At 44.9% G+C, this 20,056-nt stretch overlaps 1 protein-coding gene across 1 annotated transcript in view; it reads left to right on the top strand.

Moving 5' to 3' along the window:
* Adgre3 (adhesion G protein-coupled receptor E3) overlaps positions 1-20,056 on the top strand; it is a 41,135-nt gene that overhangs the window by 11,999 nt on the left and 9,080 nt on the right. The window contains exons 4-8 of the mRNA XM_077795740.1: positions 7,227-7,346; positions 9,806-9,990; positions 11,409-11,576; positions 12,907-13,104; positions 15,207-15,442. Coding sequence (XP_077651866.1) covers positions 7,227-7,346; positions 9,806-9,990; positions 11,409-11,576; positions 12,907-13,104; positions 15,207-15,442 — 907 coding nt within the window. The remainder of the gene's footprint in view (positions 1-7,226; positions 7,347-9,805; positions 9,991-11,408; positions 11,577-12,906; positions 13,105-15,206; positions 15,443-20,056) is intronic.

Here is a 20,056-nt window from a genome sequence, read left to right on the forward strand (position 1 = left end):
ATTTTATACATTAAGTTCTGCAGATTTGTTCCGTTCGTTTTTCTATCGATGGTTTTGTTAAACCACTTTGACTGTGGTGTTATTCATTTCCAAATTAGAAATGATAGACTTTTTGCTTTGGGAAAAGTCGTATCTGCATTGTGATAATATGGGACACCCTAATAACCTTACAGACAATTTTCACTTATACATTTATATGCTTGAAAGACCAAGTTTACCCAATCTACATGGTAGTGTTGTATTGTAGGTAGTTCATGCTAAAATCATATTATAGATGCTCAATAAATACTGAATGAATTAATATTGGGGGAACCAGGGGTAAGATGTAACTCAGTGTTAGAGCTACAGAGGGCGCTTTGGTGCAAGGACCTGAGATGATTGATTGATAGATAGATAGGTAAAAAATTTTCCCAGCTTTGAAAGGCCATTTGAAACAATAATGCTTTAGTAACAATATTTTTGGCACCAAGGGTAAGATGCCTGCAGCATTCAAATTGACATTCCCATATTTCCCAAGTGGAATCCTCACCAGGGTCTTGGACCTGATGAGCTCCATGTCTGAGATGGGGGTCCAGGTGGGAAAAGTGACAGAGAAGGGGAGGTGACTGAGCCAATCTACATGGTAGTGTTGTATTGTAGGTAGTTCATGCTAAAATCATATTATAGATGCTCAATGAATACTGAATGAATTAACATCGGGGGAGCCCTGGGTAGGGTTCCCACCCCTTCCTCCCTTCCTTTCATGATCGTTGCCATGAGCTCACACTTTCAATCAGTGGTTGTAAAGTGAGCCAGTGGAAGAATGAACCCCAACCGCACCAGACTCTTCCCAGGCAGCGGGCACCTCTGCCCACCAGACACGGACTGACCGAGGCTCCCCCTGGGCTTCACCTACTTAGACTCACCTTATTTTAGAAGAGAAGAGAATTCCTTTGGTTATTTTCCTGATTTCAAGAGTTCTGCACAATGCTTTTAAAGAGACTGACCCCATCTGGAGTTGATTTTTAACCCCCGTTGGAAGATCCAAGCCACTTCCCGCCATGACAAAGTTTCTCCAGCCTTCCGTCAAAATGGCATATTTCTACCATGAACATGGTGTCCTAGAACAATCACACCTCAGGTGGGAGGTCAGTGTTCCTGGAGTCTGAAGACAAAGCCATCCGTATTACAGGAAAGCTCTGTGCCCTTGTTAGCAAATAGACTCAGCTGAAAACCACAGACTCCACTCGGCCTGATGGTCACAGGTAGTAACACTGCTGGCCTCTCCCCGGCTTTCTAGGACAGAAGCGACCACCTTCACAAGGTGCAGGCAGCAATCAAAGGTCTTCGTCGGTAGCTGAGAGCCAGACTGGATGCTCTGAATCTGCGTTGACCTGTAGCTTGGCTTTCAGCTGAGTCACTGGGCTAAAGACGGCAAAGAACTTTCCTGTAACATGATGATGATTCCCAGGCTAACTTTAAAAAAAAACTGAGGCTTCTCACTTTCCCTTTCCTTGGCCATTTCAGTTATAGTGTCCAGGCAAAACTGAATTGAAGAACGGGACACCTACACTTGTGCCTCCTCCGTGGAGGGGTCTGCCCGCCACACGCTGTCCCCCATCATTCTTCCTGGAGGGGGCTGTCTGGCTGCTGTAGGAGGTTGAGCCACATCCTGGCCCCACCCACTAGAGTCCAGGGGTATCCACCCAGGTCAGACTTCCCCAAATGTCTCCTGGGGCACAAAATCACCCCGATAAAAATCCCTCAGGCTGTGAGCCCCAAACAAGCAAGCCACCCTGTAAGTGAACGTAAGGGGGAACACAGCCCTGCAGGGCAGAGCGGCGAGCACCCCTCTTCCTCCCACCAGTCACACCTCTCTGTGTCCTCTGCAGATATCACCTTCTCAAAGACACCCAACGGCCACACAGAGGTGAGTGAAGGCCAACCCCGGAACCTAGCCAGGTTATGAACACCAGGTAACTGATATCCACGAAGCCCAAAGTCAACATGTGGAGGGGGTTTAGGGCAGGAGACTTGTATTATTATGAACGTGTAATGTTAGCTACTCATAATGTTGTATTATATAATAATGTACTGTATCATGTGTCATTATGTATTAGACGATATTCCTACATTACCCAGTACTATATGTATTGTTTAATTATATTATATAGCATAATTATATGACATTCTTATAATAGTACTGTTATATATGACTAGTTATATGATTTAATTATACATTATAAGATAGTATTAATTATATATCATATTACATACAATTATATGACATAGTATTCGTTTAGGATACTAGTATATGAGACAGCAAGATAAAGATAAATGGTAAGTAGTAGATACACAGAGAGCTAACAGTTCATTATGAGGAGCCAGCTGACATGATTATTGGAGTCTGTCTGCAGTGGGCTAGCCCGTCAGGAGCTCTGTAGCTAGACACCAGGGAAGCAGAAGGATATTAATCTACTTCAAGGGTTGGTAGGCTTGAGTCATAAGAAGAGCCAGTGCTTCTCACTTGAGTCCATGGGGGGGGGACGATGATGTTCCAGTTCAAGACAGTCAGGTAGGAGGTAATTCTCTCCTATAACCTTTTGGCTCCATTCAGGCCCCCCACTGATGGGATGAGCGCCCCCCCCACCTTTGCTCATCCATTCATTCCCTGATGAATATTTAGGTTGTTCTCACACTTTGACCATTGCGAGTTGTGCTCTTATGAATAAGTACTTGTAGGCATCCCTGATTTCAGTTCTCTTAGGTCTCTACCTAAGAGTGGAATTTCTTGGTCGTACAGTAATCTAAATTTTCACATATAGGATTCAGAAAGGGCCATCTGTTTGCTCCATCTAGAAACGCACATGTTAATGTCATCCAGAAACACACTCACAAAAACCATCCAGAAGAATGCTTGACCACATACCTGGGCACCCCCGGGCCCAGTCAAGTTGACACACAAAGTCAACCATCCTGTTCTCAGTCATTGATTTACTCACCTGTAAAAATGAGGTGATCATGGAACCCACCTCCCTCAATATTTGAGAAGATTAAAAGAAATAACGTCTCTGAAGTACTTGGTGCAGTGCGGACCCAGACAGCATATTACACACGCACTGCCATTGCTGTCTCCAGTAGACCGATGACATTGACATGATGCAGAATCACATCACACAACCACCCCCAGGCTGTGGGCAGAAATAATACCAGGCTTACAATAGGAGTTCAAAGAGTGCCCACTGCAGTCACGAGCACACCAATCAACAGGTCATCACAGGAACACTGTGTTACAAAATCGCATCTTTGAGTTCCTCAGAAAAATTAAATGTAGACTGGCCATGTCATTCGACAAGTCCACCCTAGGCATACACCCAAGAGAACTGGGACTCAAATACTGTTCATAGCAGCTCTGCCCACAAAACGCAAAACATGGGAACAAGCTAAAGATCCATCAGTGAGGAAATGGAGAAACAGAAGGTGAGCTCTCCAGACAGTGGGGTATCACGGAGAACCAAGTCCTGACACGTGCCTTGCAAGGTGGAAGAAACTCTAAACACTGTAAAGAGGCCAGATCCAGGGCGAGGGGGGTAGCTCCATGACAGAGCACTTCTCCAGGACCAAAGCCAGAAGGAGCCAGATACACAAGGTCACACAGGATGACTCCATTCACATGAAATGTCCAGCCATGTGCTGTGGTGGGTGCCTCTAGACCCAGCTTCTCTGGACCGAGGTGGGAGGACCACCCGAGCCCAGGAGTCCAGGTCCAGCCTGGGCAACATAGTGAGAACTCATCTCAAAAATAAATAAAGAAAAAGTTAGAAATGTCCAGAACAAGAAAATCCACAGGAACAGAAAGAGGACGGATGGTTACCCAGGACTGAAGGAGGGGAAAGTAGGGGCTACTGGGTATGGAGAGTCATTTAGGAGTGACAAAAACATTTTAGGACTACAGAGGGATATTGGCTGTTCACCGTGAGTGTGTGCATGCCACTGACGTGTTCACCTTAAAACGATAAATTTTAGGTTATGCAAATGTCACCTAAAAATGCATTTCAAAAAAAATGTCATCTTTCTGGGTGAGAATTCTTAAGGGCAAAGACTTCAGCACCTACTCTGTGCAAGTGAATTTAAGCCAAGAAGACTTTAAACACTGTTCAGAGGAGAGGGATAGACTTTATGTATCGGGCAGGAGAATGGGAGGCTACTCCCAAACTAGAAAGCTCAGCTCAGAGCTGGGCACACCTTTCATTCCAGGCACTCGGGAGGCTGAGGCAGGAGGATGGCAAGTTCAAAGCCAGCCTTGGCAGCTTAGTGAGACCCTGTCTCCAAAACAAACAAACAAACAAAAACAAAAAAGCTCCACATTTTCATGAAGATGTTAAAAAGATTTATTTGAACCTCAATTCTGAGAGTTCCTCTAACCCTCTCTTTATTTCATTTTTTGACTGACACACAATGTGTCCGTATCTATGAGATTCAGTGCGATGCTCTCACTCGAGTACATGAGCAGTTATCCATGCAGGGTAATTAGCAGATTCACACCGTGACTCCACCATTGCTTTGTAGAGAATCTGCTTAAAATCTCTCTTGGGTGTGTTATGATTAACTGTACCCACTCTCCTGCTCCACAGAGCACCACAACTCCTTCCTCCTGTCCATCTGTGGCATTGAACCACTGACCGACCTTTCTCCCTCCCCTCCCCCTGCCCTTCCTGCCTCTGGCAACCACTATTCTATCCTCAACTTCCATGGGATCAACATTTTTAGATTCCACAGTGAGATGGGGCAATGTTCGTCCTTCGTGGCTTATTTAAATGTTGCTCTGCTCACATCACTTGGGTGTGATCCCATTTCCCTCTAAAGAGCATCCACTCATCCCAGGAGCATTTACTGAGCATCTTTGCCAGTCTCTATTCCACCTCCTGAGAAAGACCTGCAAACAAGAAAGGTCCCCGCGCTGATGAAGCTCGCCATCTGGGGCTCGATGTCCTCATGAACCCCCAGAGAGTCTTGTGAAGTACAGGTCTGGCTTCAGCATACCTGGCCTGGGGTTTGAGATTCTGCATTCCTAACAGGCTTCCAGATAATGCTGGGTCCTCCAAGGACCATATTTTGACTGCAAAGATATGGGGGGAGACATTCAGCATTAAAAAACTTTCTTTCAAATCACCTTGGCCCTTCCTTCTTCCCCAGCACCTCTCTTGGCTAGTCATCTCTATGAATCTGTTTTCATTACTATAATAAAACACCTGAGACAGGCTAACTATATAAAAAAAGGTTTATTTAGTTCTAGAGGTCAATGAAGTTGGCATCAGCTTGGCTCTAGAGAAGATCTCATGATGGCTGGTGTCACAATAATGTGAGGGGCAGTAGAAATGCGGGGAGGCTCACAATCCCAAACAGGAAGCCAGAGAGCAATTCGAAGGTCAGGTTTTCTCCTATCAGAGTTCACTCTCCCAAGAGCACCGCCCTCAATGACCTAAGGGCCTCCCATTAGACCCCTCCTCTTAAAGGTCCACAGCATCTCCTCACATGGCCACAGAGAACCAAGCCTCTGCCACAGAACCCTCAGGGTGCGCCTTCAAACTGTATCCAAGCTCAGCACCATCAGGGTCACGTCACTTGGTTTGGAAAGGCCAGTCAGAGTGCTCTGAGCTGGAACTCGGATTCAGGGGTTTCTTGGCTTTGCCTACTGGCACTGGAGAGTGAGTCATGCTTGGTAGTGGGCAGGTGTCCTAGTTTCATAGGACATTGAACAGCAAGATGCCAAGAGCAGCCTCCCCCTTGCTATAACACCAACGATTTCTTTCACCACTGGTAAAGGTCTCCAGGTCTCCAGGGTTGGAGAAGGAGCAGATTTTCCACCCAGTTGAGATTCACTGGCCTGTTTCAAACTTACCACGATGGTAATAACTAGCCTTTACATGGTGTTACCAGGCAAAAAGGCTGTTCTGAAAGCACAGCATCTCATAACTCATTCAACTTAAAAAACAAAACAAACACAAAAAAAGGTCCTGTGTCTGTCTTAGGCACAGAAGGATTGAGTGACTTGCCTAAGGTCACACAGCAGGAATGAATAGTGGAGTTAGGATTTGAACCTGGGTCCTCTGGCTCCAGAGCCACCTTCCCACTCTCCCCCTGGATAGGAGAGCTACCAGATTTGGTTTCTAAGAATTCTTTATGTCTTCCAAGCTCCAACAGATTGTCAACAACGTTGAGTCACTTCTCACCAATCAGACTTTCTGGGGAGCAGGAAGCAAGCAAGAAGTCGCTTCAACAGCCTCATCTATCCTCCAGAATGTGGAATCCAAAGTTCTAGAAACTGCCTTGAGGGCCCCAGGACAAAAAATCCAGAAGGTCCAAAACAGTACTGTGGGTAAGAAGAGGAGCCTGGGTGAAGCGATTAACAAATACACTGCGTGAGCCATTTATATCAGCTGCTAGGAATACAGACTGTTGTGGGAGGAGCAAGGCTGAGAGGGACGACAGGCAGGAGGCAGAACCTCTGGGGAGCCCGACGGGGTGATGGAAATGTCCTCCTAGCACAATCGTGCGGTGGCTTCACAGGCGTAAACTCAACGACTGGAACACTCTGATGTGTGCGGTTTCTTGGACCTTGATCACACCTCCATGAAGATATTGAAATCCCAGCGGTTCAGGAGGCTTAGGCAGGAGGATCGCAAGTTCAAAGCCAGCTACTTAGCGAGGCCCGAAGTAATTTAGTGTCTAAGTAAAATATAAAAAGGGCTAGCTCAGTGGTTAAGCGCCCCTGGGTTCAATCCCTAATACCAAAAAAAAAAAAAAAAAGATATTGAAGCATGATGGTGCATGCCTGTAATCCCAGCTATCGGGAGGCTGAGGTACAAGGATTGCAAGTTCAAGGCCTGCCTTAGCAAGTTAGTGAGATCTCTGTCCAATAAAAAATAAAAAGGGCTGGGGAGTAGCTCAGTGGTAGAGTGTCCTAGGGTTCAATACCCAGCACTGAAAATAATAATAATATTACCATTATTATTATTATTATTATTATAAACAATGGTCTCCAATCCTGGGTCTATTATTTTGACTTAAAAGGAATTTAATTTTTGGTGCTGAGCCTATAATTTTGACTTAATTTTGACTTGGGGAGGTGCTGGGGTCTTGTGGTGCTAGGTAAACGCTCCACTGCTGACCACACCCCAGCCCACTAGGTGACTTTCAAAGGTCCTTATTACATCAGTAAACTTGACCCTTGCTCTCCTCACCAGCTGTCGAAACTCGAGTGGTTTCAGACAATTGCTCCAAAGAAAGAGAGGCATTCCGCTTACACACCCAGATGAACTCCGTGGACATCCACTGCATCGATGTCATCCAGGGACGCGCACAAGGTACCGGCCAGCGGCACTCAGGGCCCTCAGAGCGGGGCCTTCGGGCAAGTCCCTGGGAAATGTGCCCTGAAGCCTCCTCCCCAATGGGTGGTTGCCCTCGGGCTTTGCCATTCGAGTTTTTTCCTTTCAAAAATACACAAAGACATCTTCCGCAAGGGGAGACGCTCTGATCTGCCACATGGAAAAGACGTCTATGAAATTTGGGAGTCGGGGGTTAATCGTCCCGTGTCTTGGTTTTGCGTTCACCCAAAGCAGACCTGGGTGAACAGATGTACGGAGTCTGTTTGGAAAATGACACCAGAAAACACCAGCAGGTGTATGAGTGGGGGATCTCCATGAAACCCCACCGACAGGGTGAGGGCCTAGGTGTGTGCTCCCAGGATGACAGAGGCCGGTCGGTCCAAAATCAGCAGTGGGCAGGCCAGTTGGAGACCCAGGTAAGAGCTGATGTCGCAGCTTGAATCCACAGATATTCAGGAGGCAGAAGTTCCCCTTCTCTGGAAGTTCTCAGTCTGCTTTCTCTCAAGGCCTTCAACGTAGATTAGATGAGGTCCACCCACATTTTAAGGAGGGAAATCTGCTTTTACTCAAAATCTATTTACGTCAATGTGAATCTCCTATAAAAATTTTAAAGATATTTTTTAAAAAGCCTTCGCAGCAACCTTCAGACTGATGTGGTACCCAATCTCTAGGTCCCATGGCCTAGCCAAGAGACACATTATTACCTAGGTAAAGAGAAGTGAGACCAAAGCAAAGGCAACCTGTCAGGATACCTGAGCCATCAGGTAACTGCTGGGGCCCAGGGGGCTGCCAGGTGTCCTTCCACTGTGATCCAAGGGGCGCCCTCCCACCTGGCTATTCCACTTAAGGTAGGGACTGAGGAGCTGACCACCTGCTCTGGTCTGTTTGTGGGTGGTAATGGACCCCACCAGCCACCCTGTGGCGGTCACTCAGAGGGTCATGCTGCTTGTCATAGAATCCACCTGTAGGTCGGGGTCCCTACAGCAGCTTCCACAGCTCATACAGAAATGGTTCTTACCCGTTGTCCCGGGATCAGCAGACTTTCTGATCTTTCAAGACAAACCAAAAATGGGGTTGCATAAGGAAAACTTCCAAATTTTAAGTTTGGCAATGTTTTTCCTCTACTTGCAATGGAAACTTGATAGCTAACAGCATAATAAACGGGGTCTGGCTTCGTCCATTTGGGTTGCTGTTCACAGAATCCTGAGCCTGGGTAATTTACAAAGAACAGAAGTTTGTTTCCCACTGTTCCGGAGGCTGGGAGTCTAAGATCAATGCACGGGCTCTTGCTTCGTCCTTCCATCGTGGAGAGAGGAGGGGTGGGAGAAGACCAACTCCTTCTAACAACTTCTAGAGTGCCGTTCACGTGTTCATGCAGGCAGAGCCTTTGTGACCCAAACGCCTCCCAAAAGGCCCTACCTCCCAACACGGCTGCATGGGGGATTAAATTTCCAGCACACAAATTTGGGGGAACACACTCAGACCTAACAGGAACCATCAAAGGCTTTATACCTGTAACTAATTCAGGCCATCCTGATCCACCCCATATCTCTGATCAAAGGGAGGCTATGGGTGCTATGGGTCCTATGGATCCTGTGATTTGGAGGCATTCCCTAAAATTCATGTATTGGAAAGTAAATCTCCAAATTCATATGTTGATGGTGTTTGGAGGTAGGCCTTTGGGAAGTGACTAGGATGGGACGAGGTCGGAAGGGTGAGATCCCCATCGTCATGGGATTAGCAGCTTTATAAGAAGAGGAAGAGGGACCCAAGTTTGCAGGCTCCACCTTTTGAAGGCACTCTCTTGCCCTTCCGTCTTCCACCATGGGATGATGCAGCAAGAAGGCCCTCATCAGATGCCGTGCAGATATCAACATCATGCCCTGGGACTTCCCAGCCTCCGGAACCGCAAGCCAAATAAGTTTCTTTTCTTTATTAATTACCCAGCCTCTCGTACTCTGTTGTAAGCACACACTGACAGCAGGTGTTCACTGAATTAGACTAATGTTTACAGATCATCTCTACCACTGGCGTTTCCACAGCTGGTGAGTTAGGGGACACGGTCTACTAGTTAAATAAAGGGGCATAACGTGTGGGTGCTTTTAGGACTGATGAAGAAGGATAAGAGAGACATTGGGAAGGAACTGTTTTGTACGCCATCCATGAAGCCTTGGTTGGGTGATGCTGGAGCAGAAACCTGTGGAACGCCAGGCACCCCCCAGGCAGCTGTGTGGGGGAGTCTTGGAGGCAGCAGGCACAGCGTACAAAGGCAACCACAGGGAGAGTCGAGGAATGGGGAAAGGCCGACGGGGGCGAGGTATTGTCTCATGGTAGCGCGGATTGAACCCAGGGCCCTGCACACTAAGCGAGCGCTCGGCCCGGAGCCCCAGCCCCAGGCCGCACTGCCCCCCCCCACACTAAAGGCTCCCTTTCCTTAGGTCCCAGTGCGGTTGCTTTCATCTCCTATGCTTCTCTGGGAAACGTCCTCAATGCGACTTTTTTTGAAAAGGCCGAGGAGAAGGACCCGCTCTACCTGAACTCCCAGGTGGTGAGTGCCGCGGTGGCACCCAGAAGGAACTCGTCTCTCTCCCAGTCTGTCACTCTGACCTTCCAGAACCTGAAGGTGGGTGGAAGCCGCCCTGGCCTGGGTCAGGTTTTGTGAACCTAAACCCATTTGCATGCCGTTTCCCCACCCACCACCCCCACCCCACAGGCCACCCCCAGCCAGCCCACCTCCTGGGCCCATGAAGTGACACCCTGCAAGTCCTTGAGATGAGGGAAAGGGCTAAGAATATTTTCACTCTCTCTCCTTGTGGCATCGCAGTCATACACCATTCTTCCCACCACAGGATCGATGCCTGTGTTGATAAGAATCAGGGACGGCATTGGTGTAAAGGGACTGGGCTCCGAGCCAGTGTGGAAGGAAACCAGGTCTCAGGCTCTGTTTTCACTGGACTCCCACAGGGAGGGGCGAGGTCTGGCCCCCAACAGCCCTGGCTTTATTGTACCTTATGGAAATAGAGCTGAGGCTACACAGCAGGTGCCCTGGCAGCCACTTAGAATGTGGGTTAACTTGGGAGACACTGTGCTAAGTGAAATAAGCCAGAACAGAGAGACAAGCCCCGCAGGGTCTCACTCGCACGGAATCTAAGGAACTTGGCCTCCTAGAAACCGTGAGCCCAATAGTGGCCACCAGAGACCATGGGGAGGGCAGAGAGGGGTGGGGGAGGTTAGTCCATGGGACAAAGTTGCAGTTACATAAGGAAATAAGTTCTTCCACTTTATTACATCATAGAATGACTTTAGTTAACAATAATAACAATTGTAAATTCTATGTTTCCAAATAGTTAAAAGCCAAGATTTTTAATATACTCACCAAAAATAAAGTGATATAGGGGCTGGGGCTGGGGCTCAGTGGTAGAGCACTTGCCTAGCATGTGTGAGGCACTGGGTTCAATCCTGAGCACTGCATATAAATAAATGAATGAAATGAAGATCCATCAACATTGAAAAATATATTTTTTAAAAGTGTTACATACTTGAGGATATATACATACATTATATGCTCAAGTACATATGTATATATATGGTATATATATCCTCAAACGTATGTGTATATATAATATACATATATGCATATACCCAGATGTACAGCATAGTCAAGTGTGATGGCCCATGTGTGGAATCCCAGCTACTCAGGAGGCTGAAGCAGGAGGATTGCAAACTCAAGGCCAACCTGGGCAATTAAACAAGATCCTGCCTCAAAATAAAATTTTTTTAAAAGCTGGGAACATAGGTGAAAGATAGAGCACCCTGGGTTCAATACCACTACCACAAAAAGAGCACAGTCTACCCCATAAATGTGTGTAATTACTGGCTATAAACATGCATGATTATCAGGTATCGATTAAAGATGATTTTAAATAGAGGTCCCTTGAGTGGCTCCTAACCCATGAGCCTTCACATGGGCGCCCTGGCATGGACCAACCCTGGGAATCACCCCTCCCGAGGAGGAAGACCATGAGCTCCTTCTGTTTCCAGATGAAACCCAGCAGCCGAAAGGCCTTCTGCGTCTACTGGAAGATCACAGAGGCGGGTGGCCACTGGTCCAGGGATGGCTGCTTCCTCACACAAGTGAACCAGAGTCACACTGTCTGCAACTCCACGCACCTGTCCAGTTTTGCTGTCCTCGTGGCCTTCACCAGCCAGGTACACTGTGAGCATTTAACTCTTCCTCCTAGGACAGTCATCCATCAGTGTCCACGGACCAGGAGCCCATGAAGACACCAAAATCAACAGAAGCCCAAGTCCCTTATCTAAGATGGCATAGCATTTGCCTAGAACCAACCCACGTCCTCCCGTATATTTTAAATCACGTCTAAATAACTTACAATACTTCATACAATGTAAATTCTGTTCATAGTTGTTATACTGTATTGTTGAGAGAATAATGTCCAAACAAAAAAAAAACTGTACACATTTAGTACAGATCCAATTTTTTCCTGAATGTTTTCAGTTCAAGGTTGCTCGATTCCTTGCTGTGTTAGTCAGATCCCTGCGACTGTGACAAAACACCTGAGAAAATCAACTTAGAAAAGAAAAGATTTCTTTTAGCTCATGGCTTCAGAGGTTTCAGTCTGTGGTCACTTGACCCTGTCTGTCACTCTGGGGGGAAGTAGAATCAGGTATCATGAAGACAGAGGGAAGGTCAGCAGAGTAGAGTGTTGGCTCTTTCCTCTCATGGTCACAGGGGCTACCTGAAAGCTGCACTCCCTGCTGCTGCCCCGCATCACAGGAAAATATTATATCATATCAGTAGCCCAAGAAAATTACAAAACCCAACACACACTTTCTACTGAATGCACAGCACTTTGGCACCACCAAAAAATCAAGAAACTGTAAGTCAAACCATCCTAAGTTGGACTCTGCATATTGAATAGGACAAACAGTAGTAAGTTGTAAATGTGTGACAAAGCCACGGAGCTCGAGCTAGGGCAGTCGACTGGAGGGAGAAGTGGCCAGGGAGAAGCCAAGCAGGCCTGTTATGCAGAATTCTCTCAGCTTCCACTTCTCCAGTGAGAAGAATGTTACTTTCTCAGCCTGGTGTAGGGAAATCATCTTCCATATAGAGGTTTCGTCTCTTTCTTTTGAAGAAAAAGAGGAAGTCCAAGTGCTTTTTCTTGTGCCTTCTGGTTTTGGGGGTTTTGTTGTTTTTTTGAGGGGATGGGGGAAGGTAGTGCTTTTAGTTCCAAAGAATTCTTCTTGCCAAAGTGACGTGTTTGGGGGTGGCCCATCCAGCCACCCATATTTGCATGCATATGTCCAAATGCTTCAAATGTCTACATTGAACAGGTCCATTTTGTTTACTAAATATGCCTCAATAAAGCTGAAAACAGAAAAAAGTCATCTGGTAGATGCTTCCCTCCCACCTGTCATCAGGCATCATGCCTGGGTGGGGGACGCCCTAGTCCAGCGATGAGGGGAGGCTGGAACCCCAGAGCAGGGCACGTGGCTGTGAAGCCTTCTCCCTGTGCCCCAGGACGACGACCCCGTGCTGGACGTCATCACCTGCGTGGGGCTGGGCGTGTCGCTGCTGTGCCTGGTCCTGGCGGCCCTCACCTTCCTCCTGTGCAGAGCCATCCAGAACACCAGCACCTCCCTGCACCTGCAGCTCTCGCTCTGCCTCCTGCTGGCCCACCTGCTCTTCCTCACGGCCATCGACAGAACCCAGCACAAGGTACCCGGGTGTCCCAGGGGGTGCTGAACCGCGTGAGGCTCTAATCAAACGGCCTTGGGTCTGTAAGAGAGAAAAACAGTTTCCCTCGGCCCTCCTGAGATCTTAGCTGGGGCTCCTGTAACAAAGACTATGAGCCAGAGAAAGCAGGCCGAGTTTGTCACCAGGTGGATTTCACGTACCGAGGGAGAGAGCAAGGCCATGAGGAACTCTCCAAGAGGGGGCTTAGAACTGGGTTACATGGCATCCTCCACAAGACGGTCAGGTTTGGGAGAAGGACAAGGTAAAGGAAGAGAAGTTTAGGGTGCCGGGGGGGGCCACGTGTGGGAAGGCAAATAGGCAGGACATGCATGGTGGTTAGAGTGTGTTCCTGCTCCAGGCTGAGGAGGATCTGAGTTGTCCTCAGGGATCAACTGTTGTCCTTCCTGGTAGAGAGGAGAGGAGGGACCCCCTGTACATGTGTGTCTGCATATATTATGTAAAAGGAAGGAAGGAAGGAATCCTGTCACTTGTGGCAACATGGTGAACCTGGAAGATGTTATGGTATGAAACAAGCCAGGCCCAGAGAGACAAACGCTCTGTGACCTCGTTTACATAGAGCACAACGGAGGTCACCAGAGGCCGGAGGAGGGGAGGGGTGCTGGAGAGAAGTGGTCAAAGGATACAAAATTTCATTTAGACTAGAGGAGTAAGTTCAAGGGATCTATTGAGGAACATGGTCACTAGGGTTAGTAACACTGTATCGTGTTCTCTGAAAAATCACTGAAGGCCAGGGGTATAGCCCATGCCCATAATCCCAGCAACTCAGGAGGCTGAGGCAGGAGGATCCCAAGTTTAAAGCCAGCCTCAACAATTTAATGAGACCCTGTCTCAAAACAAAATATCAAAAGGGCTAAGGATGGGCTGGGGTTGTAACTCAGTGGTACAGTGCTTGCCTCCCACACATGTGGCCCTGGGTTCAATCCTCAGCACCACATAAAAAATAATAAATAAATAAATAAATAAAGATTTTGCGTTCATCTACAACAAAAAAAAAAATTTAAAGAGTGAGAGCTAGGGCTATAGTTCAGTGGTTAAGGGTCCCTAGGTTTAATCTCTGTTATCAAAAATGTGGGGTGGGATTATATGTATATAAAGAATAGATTATTTAAGTGTTCTCATCACAAAAAGAATGATAAGTATATAAATTTATGTCTTGCTTCTTCAGCAGATAATGGGAAAGCTGAGAGCTCCTTTTTTGTTGTTTATTTGGTTGGTTTTTGTGTTTTTATTTATTTATTTGTTTGTTTATTTTATGTTTGCTTCTTTCAGTTGCCTTTGGCTCAAAATAATTCTTATGTCAAAATGGCAATTTCTTTCCAAATTTTATTTTTATTTGACAAATGATAACTATAGATACTTAAGGGTACAATGTGAGGTTTCAATACATGTCTACATTGTGCAATGATAATCCAGGCTAATCAACATATTTACCGCTTATTAAAAATCCTCTCTTTTAGCAAGTTGGAATCTGCAGGGTTCTGGGGTGTAGCTCAGCAGTAGAGTAGCATGCTTGGCGTGTGCAAAGTCCTGGGCTCAACCTCTGGTGACAGGAAGGGTGGGAGGGAGGAGAGAGACAATACATTATTATTAACTATAGTGACTTCGATCAAATGTTACAAATTTTTGGTTAGATCAGAGGAATAAGTTAAGGAGACCTGTCTTACAGCATGGTGACTATAGTAAAAAACATGTATTATAGTCTTGAAAATTGCAAAGAGTGGATTTTTAATGTCCTTATCACACACACAAGAAAGAAAAGAATGATCAGTTTGTAACTTCTGAGCAGAGAGTGGTGGTTTCAGAGGCGTTGGCCAAGGGGTATCAGCTAGACGGGGGAATAAGTTATAGAATTTACTGCCAAGTACCTTATTTTGGGGCATCATATTCTGGTCCTGGGTCGGGCTGCAGGGGCTATTGCCCAGGTGCCCAGTGCTGGCCTTGGCCATCATCGCTCTTACTTTAATGCCCTTGGTCTGACATCAGGTGTTCTGAATCCAAAGCCAGCCTGGGAGAGGCCCGGGCCGCACTCCAGCTGGCACCCCTCCTGGGCCTCTCCTCCCCAGGTGCTGTGCGCGGTCATCGCGGGCGCCCTGCACTACCTCTACCTGGCCGCCTTCACCTGGATGCTGCTGGAGGGGCTATTCCTCTTCCTCACGGCGCGGAACCTGACCGTGGTCAACTACTCCAGCGTGAACAAGCTCATGAAGTGGCTCAGGTTCCCGGTCGGCTACGGGGTTCCTGCAGTGATCGTGGCCATCTCAGCAGCCGCCAGGCCTCACCTTTATGGGACACCTGCTCGGTGAGCGGCACCCTCACCCTGGGTCCCAGACAGTGTCCCGGGATCGCCTTTCAGGGACAGCGTCAAAGGGCCAGGATCAGAATGCGGGAATCCAACTGTGTTCCACGTTCTTTTTTTTTTTTTATGATTAGATAATTTTTTTTTATTGGTCGTTCATAACATTACATAGTTCTTAATACATCATATTACACGGTTTGATTCAAGTGGGTTATGAACTCCCATTTTTACCCCGTATACAGATTGCTGTATCACATCAGTTACCCTTCCATTGATTGACATATTGCCTTTCTAGTGTCTGATGTATTCTGATGTCTGTCCTATTCTCTACTATCCCCCCTCCCCTCCCCTCCCCTCCCCTTTTCTCTCTCTACCCCTTCTACTGTAAATCATTTCTTCCATTTGTATTATCTTGTCTTACCCCTCCTTTCCTCTTATATGACATTTTGTATAACCCTGAGGATCGCCTTCCATTTCCATGCAATTTCCCTTCTCACTCCCTTTCCCTCCCACCTCTCATCCCTGTTTAATGTAAATATTCTTCTCAAGCTCTTCGTCCCTACCCTGTCCTTGTTTACTCCCCTTATATCAAAGGAGTCATTTGGTATTTGTTTTTTAAAGATTGACTAGCTTCACTTAGCATAATCTGCTCTAATGCCATCCATTTCCCTCCAAATTCTATGATTTTGTCATTTTTTAATGCAGAGTAATACTCCATAGTGTATAAATGCCACATTTTTTTTTATCCATTCATCTATTGAAGGGCATCTAGGCTGGTTCCACAGTCTTGCTATCGTGAATTGAGCTGCTATGAACATCGATGTAGCAGTGTCCCTGTAGCATGCTCTTGTTAGGGCTTTAGGGAATAGACCGAGAAGGGGAATAGCTGGGTCGAATGGTGGTTCCATTCCCAGCTTTCCGAGAAATCTCCATACTGCTTTCCAAATTGGCTGCACCAATTTGCAGTCCCACCAGCAATGAACAAGAGTGCCCTTTTCCCCGCATCCTCTCCAGCACTTATTGTTGTTTGACTTCCTAATGGCTGCCAGTCTTACTAGAGTGAGATGGTATCTTAGGGTAGTTTTGATTTGCATTTCTCTGACTGCTAGCGATGGTGAGCATTTTTTCATGTACTTGTTGATTGATTGTATGTCCTCCTCTGAGAAGTGTCTGTTCAGGTCCTTGGCCCATTTATTGATTGGGTTATTTGTTATCTTATTGTCTAATTTTTTGAGTTCTTTGTATATTCTGGTTATTAGGGCTCTATCTGAAGTGTGTGGAGTAAAGATTTGTTCCCAGGATGTAGGCTCCCTGTTTATCTCTCTTATTGTTTCTTTTGCTGAGAAAAAACTTTTTAGTTTGAGTAAGTCCCATTTGTTGATTCTATTTGTTAACTCTAGCGCTATGGGTGTCCTATTGAGGAATTTGGAGCCCGATCCCACAGCATGTAGATCATAACCAACTTTTTCTTCTATCAGATGCCGTGTCTCTGATTTAATATCAAGCTCCTTGATCCATTTTGAGTTAACTTTTGTGCACGGCGAGAGATAGGGATTCAGATTCATTTTGGTGCAAATGGATTTCCAGTTTTCCCAGCACCATTTGTTGAAGATGCTATCCTTCCTCCATTGCATGCTTTTAGCCCCTTTATCAAATATAAGATAGTTGTAGTTTTGTGGATTGGTTACTGTGTCCTCTATTCTGTACCATTGGTCCACCCGCCTGTTTTGGTACCAGTACCATGCTGTTTTTGTTACTATTGCTCTGTAGTATAGTTTGAAGTCTGGTATCGCTATACAGCCTGATTCACACTTCCTGCTTAGTATTGTTTTTGCTATTCTGGGTCTTTTATTATTCCATATGAATTTCATGATTCTTTTATCTATTTCTACAAGATATGCTGTTGGGATTTTGATTGGCATTGCATTGAACTTATAGAGAACTTTTGGTAATATCGCCATTTTGATGATGTTAGTTCTGCCTATCCATGAGCAGGGTATATTTTTCCATCTTCTAAGGTCTTCTTCTATGTCTTTCTTTAGGGTTCTGTAATTTTCATTGTATAAATCTTTCACCTCTTTTGTTAGGTTGATTCCCAAGTATTTTATTTTTTGGGGGGATATTGTGAATGGAGTAGTTGTCCTCATTTCCGTTTCAGAGGATTTGTCGCTCATATACAGGAATGCCTTTGATTTATGCGTGTTGATCTTATATCCTGCCACTTTGCTGAATTCATTTATTAGCTCTAATAGCTTCTTTGTAGACCCTTTTGGGTCTGCTAGGTATAGAATCATATCATCTGCAAATAGTGATAATTTAAGTTCTTCTTTTCCTATTTTTATGCCTTTAATTTCTTTTGTCTGTCTAATTGCTCTGGCCAGTGTTTCGAGGACTATGTTGAACAGAAGTGGTGAGAGAGGGCATCCCTGTCTTGTACCAGATCTTAGAGGGAATGCCTTCAATTTTTCTCCATTCAGAATGATGCTGGCCTGTGGCTTATCATAGATTGCTTTTACAATGTTGAGGTATGATCCTGTTATCCCTAATTTTTCTAGCGTTTTGAACATAAAGGGATGCTGTACTTTGTCGAATGCTTTTTCTGCATCTATTGAGATGATCATATGGTTCTTATTTTTAAGTCTATTGATGTGGTGAATAACATTTATTGATTTCCGTATATTAAACCAGCCTTGCATCCCAGGGATGAATCCTACTTGATCATGATGTATAATTTTTTTGATATGTATTTGAATCCGATTCGCCAGAATTTTATTGAGGATTTTTGCGTCAAGGTTCATTAGAGATATTGGTCTGTAGTTTTCCTTCTTTGAAGTGTCTTTGTCTGGTTTCGGAATCAGGGTGATGTTGGCCTCATAGAATGAATTTGGAAGTTCTCCCTCTTTTTCTATTTCCTGAAATAGCTTGAAAAGTATTGGTGTTAGTTCCTCTTTAAAGGTTTTGTAAAACTCTGCTGTATACCCATCCGGTCCTGGGCTTTTCTTAGTTGGTAGTCTTTTGATGGTTTCTTCTATTTCCTCTATTGTTATTGGTCTGTTTAGGTTGTCTATATCCTCCTGGCTCAATCTGGGCAGATCATAGGACTCAAGGAATTTATCTATGCCTTCACTATCTTCTATTTTATTGGAGTATAAGGATTCAAAGTAATTTCTGATTATCTTCTGTATTTCTGAAGTGTCTGTTGTGATATTGCCTTTTTCATCCCGTATGCTAGTAATTTGGGTTCTCTCTCTTCTTCTCTTCGTTAGCATGGCTAAGGGTCTGTCAATTTTATTTATTTTTTCAAAGAACCAGCTTTTAGTTTTGTCAATTTTTTCAATTGTTTCTTTTGTTTCAATTTCATTAATTTCAGCTCTGATTTTAATTATTTCTTGCCTTCTACTTCTTTTGCTGTTGTTTTGCTCTTCTTTTTCTAGGATTTTGAGATGAAGTATGAGATCATTTATTTGTTGGTTTTTTCTTTTTTTGAGGAATGAACTCCAAGCAATGAATTTTCCTCTTAGGACTGCTTTCAATGTGTCCCATAGATTCCGATATGTTGTGTCTGTGTTTTCATTTAACTCTAGGAATTTTTTAATTTCCTCCTTGATGTCTTCTAAAACCCATTGATCACTCAGCAACCTATTGTTCATTCTCCATGTGATGCTTGATTTTTCCTTCCTTCTTTTATCATTGATTTTCAGTTTCATTCCATTATGATCAGATAAGATGCATGGTATTATCTCTACCCCTTTGTATTGTCTAAGAGTTGCCCTGTGACATAGTATATGGTCTATTTTTGAGAAGGTTCCATGTGCTGCTGAGAAAAAAGTGTAGCTACTTGATGTTGGGTGGTATAGTCTATATATGTCAATTAAGTCTAGGTTGTTAATTGTGTTATTGAGTTCTATAGTTTCCTTATTTAACTTTTGTTTGGAAGATCTGTCCAGTGGTGAGAGAGGTGTGTTGAAGTCTCCCATGATTATTGTATGGTGGTCTATTAGACTCTTGAACTTGAGAAGAGTTTGCTTGATGAACACAGTTGCACCATTATTTGGGGCATATATATGTATGATTGTTATGTCTTGTTGGTGTATGGTTCCCTTGAGCAGTATGAAGTGTCCTTCTATATCCCTTTTGATTAGCTTTGGCTTGAAATCTATTTTATTAGATATGAGTATGGACACTCCTGCTTGTTTCCGCGGTCCATATGAGTGATATGATTTTTCCCAACCTATCACCTTCAGTCTATGTATATCTTTTCCTATCAAATGCGTCTCCTGTAGACAGCATATTGTTGGGTCTTGTTTTTTGATCCATTCTACTAGCCTGTGTCTCTTAATTGGTGAGTTTAAGCCATTAACATTTAGGGTTATTATTGAGATATGGTTTGTTCTTCTATCCATATTTGTTTATTGATGTTACTAAACCTGATTTGTTATCCTCTTTGACTACTTTCCCCCCTTTACTGTCCTACCTCCCATTGTTGGTTTTCAATGTTATTTTCCATTTCCTCTTCCTGTAATGTTTTGCCAAGGATTTTTTGAAGAGATGGTTTTCTAGCTGCGAATTCTTTTAACTTTTGTTTATCGTGGAAGGTTTTAATTTCATCTTCTAACC

The sequence above is a fragment of the Urocitellus parryii genome, chromosome 3, assembly GCF_045843805.1.
Source record: "Urocitellus parryii isolate mUroPar1 chromosome 3, mUroPar1.hap1, whole genome shotgun sequence".
Lineage (NCBI taxonomy): Eukaryota > Metazoa > Chordata > Mammalia > Rodentia > Sciuridae > Urocitellus > Urocitellus parryii.